Genomic DNA, 14876 nt, shown 5'->3' on the forward strand with positions numbered 1-14876 from the left:
ATGGAGAGATTGTAATGTTTTATGGTGATTGTAGAAAATCTAGCCAATTTCGTTATTGTTTCGAATTCGATCAACTAGGTCAAACGTAGTTACTCTTATAAACCTATATTTATATATCATACACTCCAAAGAGCAACCCCTATCAATTCAAAGAAAATGGAAAAACCGACCGTTGGATGAGTGTATTACAATAAATTATGAGTGTGGTAAAAAATTTAACCAATTTCACCATATTTTCGAATCCGATCGGATTGGTCAACCGTAGTCACTTATATGTTTATTGGTTGACCGATGGTGTGGCAACGGGAAACGTGCTTATTTTTTCACATCACGTTTGTATATATTCCATCGATGGATGTGCGTGGACATAAGATAAAAAAAAATTAATTTTAATTACAAACACATTAGTGTATACCAATTTTATTCCTTTAGTTGTATGACTTATACATTGCATTTAAATTGTTTAGGTTCATTCTAAAGCAACCATGAAGTAGAAAATGAATTCGGAGAAACCAACCGCTCGATGGAGAGATTGTAATGTTTTATGGTGATTGTAGAAAATCTAGCCAATTTCGTTATTGTTTCGAATTCGATCAACTAGGTCAAACTTAGTTACTCTTATAAACCTATATTTATATATCATACACTCCAAAGACCAACCCCTATCAATTCAAAGAAAATGGAAAAACCGACCGTTGGATGAGTTTATTACAATAAATTATGCGTGTGGTTAAAAATTTAGTCAATTTCACCATAGTTTTGAACCCGATCTAATTGGTCAACCGATTACCGATATGTAGAATATATATATATATATATATATATATGCACATATTCTATATAGAATAATAGAAGTATAAGAACTTCCACACACACACACACACACACACATATATATATATATATATATCTCTATATATATTATTATATTATATATATAAACACACACATATATAAATATATATACATATATATAAACACACACACACACATATATATATCTCTATATATATATTATATATATAAACAAACACACACACACACACACAGATATATATATCTCTATATATATATCCTCTATATAAACACACACACACACACATATATATATCTATATATATATTATATATATAAACACACACACATATATAAATATATGTATACATATATATAAATAAACACACACACATATATAAATATATATATATATATACATATATATAAACACACACACACACACATATATATATCTCTATATATATATTATATATATAAACACACACACGTATATAAATATATATATACATATATATAAACACACACACATATATAAATATATATAAACACACACAAATATATATATCTATGTGTGTGTGTGTGTATATATATTTATAAACACACACACATAACTACAAATATATATATATATATATATATATAATATTTTACGGGCTTTTACGGGCCGGGCCTAGCGGGCCTTTGGCGGGCCGGGCCTACGGGCCGGGCCGGGTTTTTGCGGGCTTTAGGCGGGCCGGCCCTCGGCCCACCAAGGCGGGCTTTTGCGGGTTTTTTGACGGGCCGGGCCGGGCTAAAAGCCCTCCTGGCCGGCGGGCCTCCATCGGCCCACTTGATCCGCGGGCTTTTTGATGAGGCCTATGAACGATGCAACAAAACAAAAATCCTGAAACAAATACAGTTATGTATTGAACAAGTTGGAGGCGTCGCTGTTTCTCCACCGTGGCTGCTATAATTAATAAGTAAAACAATGTTTTGAGCTATAGCTCTGAGCATAATACAGAAAGACAAACCAAGTAAAGAGAAGCTTAGCATCAGCAAAACTAGTCTCACATCATTGGTGCTATATATAGATCGAAATCCAACATCGATAAAGTCAACATAATCCAAACTCTACTATATTTGCTTCATGGAGCTTCAATGGCCCCCTTCCTTCCAAGTCCTGTTTACCTTCTTGCTCTTCATTATTATGGTAGTGAACATAGCGACGAGGAACACAGCCAAGTACTCAGCTTCAAAAAATCTACCCCCTGGGCCATGGAAGCTACCCGTTATAGGAAATCTACACCAGCTCGTTGGCTCTCTACCCCATCATGTTCTAAGAGACTTGGCCAACAAATACGGACCCCTTATGCACCTCAAGCTTGGAGAAGTTTCCACCATAGTTGTTTCATCACCAGAGATTGCTAAAGAGGTGATGAAAACCCACGATGTTGTCTTTGCATCAAGGCCGCAGATCGTTGCTACAGCTATTATGACTTACGGTTGTACAAGCGTTTCGTTTGCACCATATGGTGATTACTGGAGACAGCTAAGAAAGATTTACGCACATGAGCTTTTGAGCAAAATGCGTGTTCAAAGCTACCGATCTGTAAGAGAAGATGAGGTACTGAATCTCATCAAACGGATTTCTTTAAAAACAGGATCAACAGTCAATCTTACCAGTGAAATTTACTCATCAACATATAGCATCTCGTACCGAGCAGCCTTTGGTAAAAGAAGCAAAGATCTTGAAAACTTCATACACTGTGTGAAGGAATCTATGAAGCTGGCGAGCGGCTTTAATTTAGCAGATGTTTTTCCTTCAGTCAAATTGCTTCATCTGCTAAGTGGGATGAAGCCCAAACTCGAGAGGCTGCATAAAGAAGCTGACAGGATAATGGAGAACATCATTAATGAGCACAAGGAAGATAAGACATCAACAAAAGTTCTCGAAGGTGAAGCAGAGGAAGATCTTCTAGATGTTCTCCTAAAGTTTCATGAACATGGCGGTGGGCTTGAGTTTTCCCTAACCACTGAAAACATCAAAGCAATAATCATAGTAAGTACACTCTTTTCTTAAGAAAATAAAATACCGAAAATACACTATTGATATCATGCTATAATAAATTAACAAGTCAATCGAGTTTTCAATCTCCATATATATGAGTAATATGACCTTAATGTTATAAATTATCTGCTATGAACAAATATGCATGCTAAGTATATGAACTTTTCACAAATACAACTCTATAATACTGCAAACAGACACTACATTAGTTTTGTAAACCCAAGTTTTCAAGGCTTCAACCATAATGCTGCTTTTGTTTGCTTCTGTATCTGGCATAAATACAAACATTGTTTCTTCTCAATCTAGATGCTAGACCTACCTTGCTAGGTGTTTACAATACCTGATGCTACTTCAGGTAACATGTACTTACTACATCTCCAGAGGATGTCTGTCTTGCAATATCAAATACAGCAAAAAGGTTGGGAGATTTTCTCATTGTAGTCAATCTGTTCCCTTTGCACGAAAGCATCAACTTAGCCTACAATAGTCTTTCAGTAATGAGCTATAGAGACTTCTAGTCAGCACATAAAACGTTTCAGGACTAGGAAGTAATGATGAACTCGTAACGATTTGATACCTGACCATTTATACTTCACAAAATCATTCATAAAACACCAAACATAGGAAGTGATGATCAACCAAGCTGAAAAAGTTGAGCAAGATCAACACAAGAAACAAGTGAGTAGGTCTCCACATAAATCAGCAGGAACATAATGGAAATTAAATTGTACAAAGCAAGGGACGAGTTCCCAATTTTTCAACAGCATTCTAGACCAGCAACAATAAAGATACATCAGTTAAACATGAAAATAAAAATCACTACTGATTATTGAATGGAAACATCCCAGGCGAGAATATTGCAGAGATGAACCATCCCTGAGTTCTGAAGAAGTTGATATCCCATATTAGATGCCCCATTCTAAACTTCAGAGATTGTCAACAGTCAACACAATGTTTTCATGAAATTTGCATTCATCCATTCTTCTCCTAAACTCCTCATGAAATTTAAGACTCCTAAAAGTCACCATTCATCATTTGTAGATGAGCTAACAGAGGTTTAAGAATTATTTCTTCTTTAAATAAGATTGCTTGTAATAAGTTTACCAACATATTCATATAGCCTTTCATTTGAATCGTTTGCAGTTGATATAAAATTCTCTTCATTAACTCAAATTATGAACTAATTATTAATAGGAGATATTTGGTGGTGGGGGTGAGACATCATCTACAACTGTTGATTGGGCAATGTCAGAAATGATTAAAAATCCGAGAATAATGAAAATGGCGCAGAATGAAGTGAGGGAAGTGTTTAATAGAAAAGGGATCGCAGATGAAACAGGCATTGGGGAGATGAAATATTTGGACTTAGTTATCAAAGAGACACTAAGGTTACACCCTTCTAATCCCTTGTTACTTCCAAGAGAATGCAGTGAGAGGTGTGAGATTGATGGATATGAAATACCTGTCAAAACCAAGGTAGTTATCAATGCATGGGCAATTGCTACAGATCCAAGTTACTGGACTAAGCCTGAGAGCTTTACTCCAGAGAGATTTCTTGACAGCTCTATTGACTACAGGGGATTAAACTTTGAGTATATCCCATTTGGTGCTGGAAGGAGAATTTGCCCTGGCATATCATTTGGTCTGGCCAACGTCAAGCTCCAACTTGCAATGTTGTTGTACCATTTTGATTGGAAACTCCCCAAAGGAATGAAGCACGATGACCTGGACATGACTGAGGCCTTCGGTGTCACCTCCAGCAGGAAACAGGATCTACACTTGATTCCCATTCCGTATCATCATCCACCTACTGAAAAAGCCCAAATATAAGAAGGTGATGAGAAAGTTGAATTATGTTATTATTATGAAATATGTGAAATTCTATGCTGTTATAATTAACGTATCAACAATGAATGTAGACTAGTTACATCTTGCGGTAGATCAGTTCCATGCAGTAATAGACAAACTCCCACTAGTCTACTGCTATATGAAGCTGGTGTTCCTAATTAGATCTAGTCTACATTATTCTTGCCTAATAAGAATCATATTTCCTATGGATAGTATACTAATCGAAAGAAATTTCACAAATCAATTGAGTTGAGAAGCATATAATGCATTTACAGTCATCATGAAAAAACATAAATACCAACAATTGCATACTCAAATGAGTATTTCATTTACTCAGTGAGAAAACTTAACGAACAGCTGAATAATTGCAAAATTGGGTATTTCCCAAACTGAAATAATTCCCGAATATGCTACGTGTGGTTTCTAAAGTGCACTACAGGTCTACGGCATAACATTCTAGTCTATCATAATCCCACATGTAAATACTTTGTTAGTATATTGAATACAAAATTAACTAATAGTAATCATACATCTGCCAAAAGAACAAGTAGCTTTTTTGGTTCCAATTGCAGACCTCAGGGAAAATCTAGTCACGAGAAACAAAAGAGACACAGCAGTAGCTTTGATAGATCTTTAAAGAGTATCTTAACCAAGATAAGCCTTCCTAACCTTAAAATGGCCTATAGTCCCCCTCCACTGCTTCACTGTCTATTGAACACTTCTCTTTTGTTTCAGAGACTCATGCTCCACCAGCAGTACCCATTCTCCGGCTTGGCCAAGTGAATAAGAACATTAATCTTTAGCTCATAACTGAGTTTGGGCATGAAACGATGCTGTCTCTAGCTACCTCAATCTGCATGAACATTTCCCTCTTCTCAAACAGAAGACCTCTCGCATAAATGGATGACCAGACAGTCAGCTAATTGTGGTCCTATGGTCGCCTAGGCAATCACGAATTACTCCCCTGCTCCTCCGCCAAATCAACAATAAGCATGAAGTACTCAAACTCTGGCTGCCCCATGCCTTTTTATCCTGTGTCTGCTATACAATTACTAACTCTAGCCTGACCATGGTGAGCAAGGAGAAAAGCAGCCTCTGCTCTACCTCGGTAGGTAGGATTAGGAATGCATTACCATTCCAAAGCAAATCACTACGCAATCACCTAAAGAACCCACAAAGAGGTGAAGTGATGAGTCTTAGGCTCGCAAAATGAATACTGAATCATCCCGAGGACCATGCAATTCCAAGTAGACACTCCAATATTTGCGCACCTTGTCAATGAGATCAGACACCTTGCTTCACGTTGTACTTGGAGACTGGACATGGAAGAGTATATGCAGTTGAAATGATAGGATTGTGGAAGCCAACTGTCCTGCCAAATAGCAATACCTTATATATGTGAATTGTGAAATTTTTCTGAAGTCCTTTTGTATATATGGATTTGCAGAAAATGTGTCAGATGCTGGTGGGGAAACAAAATATCATACAATTATCCACTAGCAGGCACTTTACAAGCTCCGTCATCCCAACTCCTAAAAAGAAGGTGGTTTGCTTGCCAAGCAAGGATGGCAACTTTTTCATAACCTGGATTTCTTTTTAGCTTAAATTGCTCTAATCTGGCAAGCTATTGTTGGGTCTGCTCATTATACTTGGAGGAGTATCAAGGAAGCTGGTACAATTTTGAATTCTGTTCTCAATAGCAGGTTTGGAAAAACAAAACAACAATCCATTTTATAATCACATTCCACCAGCAAAAACATTCAGTAATGACGCCATATGCACTCAAATATATTGCACAAATACCTTATCAGCATGTGCGCCATGCCAAGAGAAACATGAACACATATTAAGGTCTAAATTTCAAAACCAAAGACACTCCCAAGGGAAGGAGAAACAAATCACAACATGCAGCATAAAACTCTTGCAATGCCAGACGCATGGCAGAGCCTGAATCACACAACTTCTTGTAGTCTAAGAATCACATATAACTTCAGCTTCTTCCTTGCACATGCAAGGTTGCAGCCAATACACAACTTTCAGAGTTGTCTTAATCCTCCTTGTTCTAATTCAAATCTAGCAACTTCCCGAATGACTTAGCTGTCTGAAACAGGATACAAGCCTCTATTCACTTTCCTTTGAGTCTCAAAGTAAATGCCTGCAGGGACAGCAGAACTTTTTTTAACCTCTCCTTGGACTGTTCATCAATCAAGTTGCCATCACTGTCGAATTTTTCTGGAGGCTGGAATGCATTCAAGAAAAACTCAGGCTTGTTAATGAAATGAAGGTTAAGGAAAACTCCAACTTGGCGAAGATGGTATTGGGCTCGTCCACTACCAAAGTCTCCTCCGGCACTTATAATTGCAGCACCCTTATCAGCCCATACATTTGGAGGTCTGGACGCCCAGTCAATTGCATTCTTCAGAGGTGCTGGTATAGTCAAGTTGAAGGAAATGTTTAGGAAATAGCAGAATCTACAACAATAAACCATTTTGCCGGTAGACCATTATTTTAGCAACAATAATACTGAACCTCTATTTTCAGGATTACAGTACCTATAGTCTAAACTTATGCATCCGACTCAAATCAACTAGCAATAGTGGAGACACTGAGAACCGTCTGCTGTTATATATACGAGGTCTTATTTTTCATATGCAGGCAAGGTCTAATGACTCTAATCTAATTTGGGACAACACTCGACGTTTCAACACAATCAACTATATATGTTAGGACTTAGGAGACATCAAAGAAAAGATTTGCTCAGGAGGACTGTATTTATAATCGCTTGTGTTTAGGTAAGAGATATGAGATCAATAGCAGAGAAGCCTCTTCCTCTGCATCTTTCCACACAGTAGGCTACATATGACACAGATAACACCAATTTTCTTTCTTTGAAAGATGGCTGGGTTACACCAATTAAAATAACAATAGAATAAAAGAATCCAAAGCAATAATCTAAAACTATTCTGTAGTTGAAATTCTGGATCTGGAACATACATTAGTGTATACCAATTGGGTTGGGTCCCACGCATCACAGTCAAATTCCCCTGATTAGCCAACTTCACGCACTTGGTACCTTTTACAATAATTTTTTTTGTTTTATTGTGAAATTAATTGCTAATTAATTCCGGCACATTTACTAATTACCTTTCTTCTTTTTCGCATCAAAAAGGTTGGTATTGTTAGAATCTTGTAACCCTGGACTTTTACTAAACACACTCTGGAGCTCTAAGCCTCTGATCTTTATTGAATGAATAACAGTTGGCTTTATACTAGCCATGCAACACAGGAATGATCACAAAATAACAACCACGTTTACAAACCCTAATAACATGGAGCATCAGTTAGAGAATAATTCAAAACTAATCTAAACCCTAATGACTAGGGCTTTATTAACAGAATAACAATAAACCCTATAATAAATGAGACTAAGTCATAGTGACTTAACTAATAAGAGAACCCTAACAAATCCTCCCATAAACTGAACTGCTATCTGCAGTCAGTTTACACACACCAAGTTGATCTCTCATCTTCAAGAACACCTCCAGCTTCAAGGGCTTAGTCATCACATCAGCAACTTGATCTTTTGAACCACAATGCACTAATTCAACTACTCCATCTTTGGATAAGTCACGAAGAAAATGGAATCTGACATCAATGTGTTTACTATTACCATGCATGACTGGATTCTTTGACAACTTAATGGCTGAGCTATTATCACAAAAGATGGTGGTACACTTACTTGGTTTGTGATTAAGCTCTTCAAGAATTCTCTGCATCCACACACACTGACATGCACAGGAGGCTGCAGCAATGAACTCAGCCTCCGTGGTAGAGAGTGAGACAACCGGTTGTTTCTTTGAGGACCAAGCCACTGCACCAAAACTCAATAGAAATACATAGCCTGAGGTGCTCTTCCGATCGTCAATGTCTCCGGCGTAATCACTATCGGAGAAAGCCAGCAAACTTCCATCTCCACCTTTCTTGTATTGAATCCCTAGCTCAACTGTACCTTTTAAGTATCTCAAAACTCTCTTCACAGCTTGTTGATGCATGTCAGTAGGCCTTTCCATAAAATGACTAATTAAGCTTACCACATACATCAAATCGGGCCTGGTGGCCGTTAGATACATGAGGCTTCCCACCATTTGTTTATAAGCTGTGGCATCAATACATGCACCTCCTTCATCCTTCACAAGCTTGGAGCCTGGTACGATCGGGTTTTTCACAGGATTGCAGTGTTCCATGCCAAACCTCTCTAGCACTTCGTTAGCATACTTCTTCTGGTTAATGAAAATCCCATCTGAGCTTTGAATAACCTCCACACCTAGGAAATACCTCATTTTTCCAAGGTCTGTCATATCAAAGTGCTGCTTCATGGAGTCTTTAAATCTCTCAAACATAGCCTCATTATTTCCTGTGAAGATAAGATCATCAACATACAAACTTACCACTAGGAGCTTCCCACCTTCTTCAGTCTTAATAAACAATATGTGTTCACTAGGACATCGCTCAAACCCTTCAGCAGTGAAGTAAGACTCTATTTTGCTGTACCAAGCTCGAGGAGCTTGTTTGAGTCCGTATAGGGCCTTTTTCAATCTGTACACCTTGTCTTCTTCACCCTTCTTTTCATACCCCAGAGGTTGATCAATGTACACTTCTTCATTGAGTTCACCATGCAGAAATGCACTCTTCGCATCAAGTTGGTACATACTCCATCCCTTGTGTGCTACAAGAGCTAAGATCATTCGAATAGTATCCCATCGAGTTACAGGGGCAAACACTTCGTTGTAATCAATCCCATGCTGCTGAGTGTAGCCCTTGGCTACAAGCCGGGCTTTATACTTGTCAACCTCCCCATTCTCGTTCAACTTGGTCTTATATAGCCACTTTACTCCTATTCTCTTTGCTCCTTCTGGTAATGAACATAACTCCCAGGTGCCATTCTTCTCGATGGCTTCAATTTCGCACTCCATAGCATCTCTCCATTTTAGGCTATTGATTGCATCTTCAAAGAACACAGGATCAGCTGATGAGGTGTACATCACTAGATTTTCTTCCCCTCGGATAAACCTTCTCCGCTCACATAGTCCTCCATCCATGGAGGTGTTCTTCGTGTCCTCCCTTGAACTGGATTTGATGGTGAATTTGTCTCATTATGTGAAGTTCCTGAGGCATCACCTCCTTCTTCAATCACATTTTCTTCTTCGATATTCTGCTCCCCTGCATCACTTTCTTCTTCTTGTTCACTACCCTCCATCTCATCTTCATCTCCCCATTCTAGTACATCACTCTTGTTGCCTCTATTAGCTGCATCCCAATTCCACCTCTCTTCTTCCTCGAACACCACATCTCTACTTATCACTATTTTCTTCAACACTGGATCATACAATCGATAGGCTTTCGACTCCTCGCTTAAGCCTAAGAAAACACACTTGTAGCTCTTGTCATCGAGTTTCTGTCTCTTGTTGTCAGTAACATGTACATGCCCTACACACCCAAACACTCTTAGGTGAGCTACTGATGGCTTGTACTCACCCCATGCTTCCTCTGGGGTCATATCTTTCACTACAACTGTAGGACATCTGTTTAGAACATGAACTGCCCAATTGACTGCCTCCGGCCAGAATTCCCTTGGAATTTGCTTCTCTGCTAACATGCACCGTACCATATTCTGATATTCATAATGGTACGATTTCTTCTCTCTGCCACCCCATTCTGTTGTGAGGTATAGGCTACAGTGAGTTGTCTTCCGATCCCATTTGAGCTATAGAACCTGTTGAACTCCTGTGAAGTGAATTCACCTCCTCTATCGGTACGAAGACAACATATGGAGCTTCCTGTCTCTTTCTCAACTAAGCTCTTGAATTTTTTGAACATGACAAAGGCTTTTGACTTGGCATTCAAGAAGAAAGACCATACTTTTCTGCTATAATCATCGATAAAAGTAATTAAGTACCTCTTTTGGCTGTTGGACTCAGGTGTAATTGGACCGCAAATGTCTGCATGAACTAGCTGTAATCTTTGTGATGCTCTCCACAAACTTTTCCTTGGAATGGCTTCACGATGCTGCTTGCCTACCATGCAGCTGGTGCAGACCTTTGTGGAAGCGTTAAGTGATGGCAACCCTTTCACTAGTTTCTTGTAGGACAAGGTTCTCAGGCCTTTGTAGCTAAGATGTCCAAGCCTTCGATGCCATAATTCAGTCTCATCCTCTTCTGTAGTCTTAAAGCATGTTGTAGCTTGAGTTTGTACTGATGCAAGCAAGATGAACATACGATTGGCAAACATGGCAGTCTGCATGATCAACCCTCTCATAGGGTGATAGATTTTGCAAATGCCATGGTGAATCAGGATGGCCAAGTTTTTCGCTTGCAATTGACCAATACTAAGCAAATTGTTTTTCAATTCAGGAATGTAAAACACCTCACCAATCACCTGAGTTATCCCATCAATCTGTAATCTGATGCATCCCTTCCCCATTACTGCCATCTTCATGTTGTTGCCAAGTTTCACTACATGTCGGAATGACTCATCAAGGTTAAAAAACCATTGTTTGTTGCCACTCATGTGGTTGCTGCAGCCTGAATCTAAGAACCAAACTTCCTCTCTTCTTGAGTTGTGGAGCTCCACATATGTCATTAACAACATCTCCTGCTCTTCATCAAGTTCTGTATAGTTTACGCCTTTCTCCCAGCTAGGACACTCGTATTGGAAGTGTCCCAGCTTATGGCACTTGAAGCACTCCACTACTGCCCTGTTGAATGGCTGCCTTCCACGACCTCTGCCTCTTCCTCTCACCATGCCTCGGCCTCTACCTCGGACACCCATCCTCTCCTCATAGCTTACTTTCAGAGCTTGTTCTTCACTCCCATGGCCATTCATCCTTTGCTCCTGAACTAGTAGACTACTTTGTAGTTCATCTACTGTCAATGTATCCAAGTTATTGGATTCTTCTACAGAACATACCACATAGTCAAACTTTGTGGTCATAGACCTCAGAATTTTCTCAATAATGACCACCTGCTCCATTCTTTCTCCATGGATCTTCATTTTGTTGACAATTGTGAGAGTCCTGGCAAAGTAATCATCTACTTTCTCTCCTTCCTTCATCTGCAAGACTTCGAACTCTTTCCTGAGGGCTTGAAGCTGTGCACGCTTAACCCTAGTTGAGCCTTGATATTTCTGTTTCATGGAATCCCAGATATGCTTGGCTGTATCTTTATTTAGGATTGTTTCCATGATTGTGCGGTCGATGGCCTGGAAGAGATAGTTCTTCGTCTTGAGATCTTTTAGCTTTTGATCCTCGATCGATTTGCGTTGACCCTCTGCCAACTCAGCTCCTTCTACTGGTAACGTGACTCCATTCTCAATCAATCCCCAATACTCCTTGGAGCGTAAGAAATTCTCCATCAACATAGCCCAGTGATCATAATGGCCATCAAATTTTGGGATCGCTGGCTGCACAAAGCTGCCCTCAGTTGCCATCCTCACTCTCTCTTTCTTACTCTTCTTTCTCTTCTCTCTCACTCAGAAATCTAATCTTGGTCAGGCTCCGTGGTGGAGCTCTGATACCACTTGTTAGAATCTTGTAACCCTGGACTTTTACTAAACACACTCTGGAGCTCTAAGCCTCTGATCTTTATTGAATGAATAACAGTTGGCTTTATACTAGCCATGCAATACAGGAATGATCACAAAATAACAACCATGTTTACAAACCCTAATAACATGGAGCATTAGTTAGAGAATAATTCAAACCTAATCTAAACCCTAATGACTAGGGCTTTATTAACAGAATAACAATAAACCCTATAATAAATGAGACTAAGTCATAGTGACTTAACTAATAAGAAACCCTAACAGGTATATCGCTAAAAGATTTAACATTTTGTTCTTCAAGTTGAAAAATTTGATGCCTCTACGATTTTAAAAAATTCAATACATGTCAATATCTTCATGATCCATATAGTCATTGTCAATATTAAAATCAGTAAAGAATGAGCCTGGTGGTTGTTTTCCAAACAAAGTGATTAATCATGATACATTCATGTATCCAAGATATATTTAATGGTTTTATAACTTCTTTCAATATATTTCAACCAATATAGTCGCTTGCTAATTATTCATGTTGATTACAATTATTTTATCAGCAATTGACGTTTGCATATGATCTTGAACACACCTTGATTGTATTACAAGGACAAGGATAAAATTTAACCTATAAGAAAATATTTAATTAGTATTTTGATATATAAAGTATTTAATTCTTATTCTATTTTTGTGGATTTTTCTTTGTTTTTATTTTTATTTATTTATTTATTTATTAATAAGAAGGGGTATAGATGGTAATTTGATGACAAAAAAAATACAGGGTATGTATTAAGTAATTGAGGATGTATTAAAAACTTCTCTTTTTCTATATATCATTAATGAAGCGAAGGAAACAAAGTAAGAAATATATACCGGCGATGGAGTAATTGTACTCGGGTGAAGCAAAAAGGATGCTATCGGCTTCCCGAATCTTCTGACGAAAAGCTTCGACGGCAGGTGGAAAACTCTCCTCGCCTTCCAAATCGGTGTTGAGCAGCGGCAACGGTGCGATGTCTATGTACTCTATTTGGACGCCCTCGATGGCCTTGCTTATCTCAATCGCTACAGTCCACACACCAACACATGATCATAACCACAGATAAGCTCTGCCACTGAACTGAAATAACGAAGAGATAGATAGGTCGTACGTGGTACTAACCAGAGCGAATGAGGCCGCGATTGTAGGAACCTTGACGAAGAGAACCAGAAACTGCTGCGATTTTTACGAGCGATTTTGCTGCAACTGAAGCGTCCATTTCACCCTAAATCTTGGTTGAGACGTGAGAGTTGAGAGTTGAAAGAGAGAGACTGAGAAATTATGGTGGTCTGTGACTGTGAGGAAGAAGACATTAATAAAGGGAAAGAGCTAGAGAGTAAAAGCAGCCAAGTGGAAATCTAATATTTAATAAATAAATAAATACATAAATAAATAAATATTTAATCAGATATGTAATAAATAAATAAAAGAGGGCAATAGGCGATGCACCTTCAAATGCGTCACATATTCTCTTTAGTATAATCAAATTAAGGGGACAGTCCTAATTTAGGGCCGGCTTCTTAATTTTATATTTTTGTCCGGCTGCACGAAAATTAAGTGTATATACTTTGTACTTTTGTAGTAGGGGTGAGTTTTTTAAGTACTAGAAAGAGAAAAATTCAGCAACAATTTCTAAACTATTATGCCAAGGCTAATTTGATACACAAATTCTCAAACGTACTAGTGTGCTACCTTAAAATATTATACTGACATGGACGTGATATCTCCATTCAAAATCCGTGACGGCTCCATCTATTTGCTAAGATGGCAAGCATGTGGGCCCAAAAAAAAGAATAAATTATCAATTTACCTTTTTTTTTTTTTTTTTTTTTTTAATTCTCTTCTTCTTCTTCTTATTTTTTAGATTTCAGTAAATGGGGCTAATATTATCCGCTAGTCCGATAACGTACAACAATTCAGATACGCAAAGCCTGAAGCTTTCCCTCCACTTTATTCTCTTCTTTCTCCATTTTTAAGTACCTGACTACATGATTCACATTTTCAACAAAGCACCTCTGCACAGCCTTTCTTGCCACCTTGGGCCATCTCCAGTAATTGGGTCTAAAGGGCCATTTCCTAAATTGTAGCCCCTTTTTTATCTCCAACAACAACCAAGAAAATGGCTAAAGGGCCAAAGGGCTTAGAAAATGGCTAAATGTAGCCCTTTGGCTAGCCTAGGTCAAATTTAAAGGGATCAAATGAATGGCTAGGATTACATGCAATCACTAGTTAGTTATTATTATTTTTTTATCAAAACATAAATTTTTTCTAAATCTCATTTTCCCTATAAATACAAATATCATTTCTCTATTGGGCCATTTCGGTCCCCTCTGTAACCAAAAAAAAAAACATCATTTCTTTATTATTGATTTATTTCACACCTTTTTTTTTTTTATAATTCACCTCAACATAGATATTTTATCTTGTCAAAATTTTGCATGTTAGAAAAAATATTTACATCTCAAAATATAATCTAACTTAGAATAATTACAAATAATAACATCATAAATTAAAAAAAAATTAATCAAACAATAATAAAATATTAGAAAGAGCTAA

At 37.9% G+C, this 14876-nt stretch overlaps 2 protein-coding genes and 1 long non-coding RNA gene across 4 annotated transcripts; 1 reads left to right on the top strand and 2 right to left on the bottom strand.

Moving 5' to 3' along the window:
• Positions 1-1891: 1891 nt before the first annotated feature.
• LOC112177305 (cytochrome P450 71D9) lies at positions 1892-5778 on the top strand. Of its 2 annotated transcripts, XM_040513747.1 has the most exons (3): positions 1892-2836; positions 4040-4679; positions 5429-5778. In XM_040513747.1, exons 1-2 carry the CDS (start codon positions 1925-1927, stop codon positions 4673-4675), a joined length of 1548 nt encoding a protein of 515 aa, XP_040369681.1. In that variant the 5' UTR covers positions 1892-1924; the 3' UTR covers positions 4676-4679; positions 5429-5778. The 2 variants fall into 2 exon arrangements, with proteins under 2 accessions (XP_040369681.1, XP_024171375.1); XM_024315607.2 differs by lacking the exon at positions 5429-5778 and having other exon boundaries at positions 4040-4872.
• On the bottom strand, positions 2243-4437 carry LOC121051435. Its single transcript, XR_005805736.1, has 5 exons — positions 4308-4437; positions 3423-3488; positions 3165-3323; positions 2458-2810; positions 2243-2384 (listed from the first exon to the last, which is right to left on the bottom strand). It is a non-coding gene; the product is annotated as an uncharacterized LOC121051435 (long non-coding RNA).
• A 682-nt stretch (positions 5779-6460) lies between the features above and the next one.
• LOC112182619 (NADPH:quinone oxidoreductase) lies at positions 6461-13615 on the bottom strand. Its single transcript, XM_024321124.2, has 3 exons — positions 13443-13615; positions 13157-13345; positions 6461-7120 (listed from the first exon to the last, which is right to left on the bottom strand). Exons 1-3 carry the CDS (start codon positions 13537-13539, stop codon positions 6819-6821), a joined length of 588 nt encoding a protein of 195 aa, XP_024176892.1. The 5' UTR covers positions 13540-13615; the 3' UTR covers positions 6461-6818.
• Positions 13616-14876: the final 1261 nt, after the last annotated feature.

The sequence above is a fragment of the Rosa chinensis genome, chromosome 1 (assembly GCF_002994745.2).
Source record: "Rosa chinensis cultivar Old Blush chromosome 1, RchiOBHm-V2, whole genome shotgun sequence".
In the NCBI taxonomy this organism is placed as follows: Eukaryota; Viridiplantae; Streptophyta; class Magnoliopsida; order Rosales; family Rosaceae; genus Rosa; species Rosa chinensis.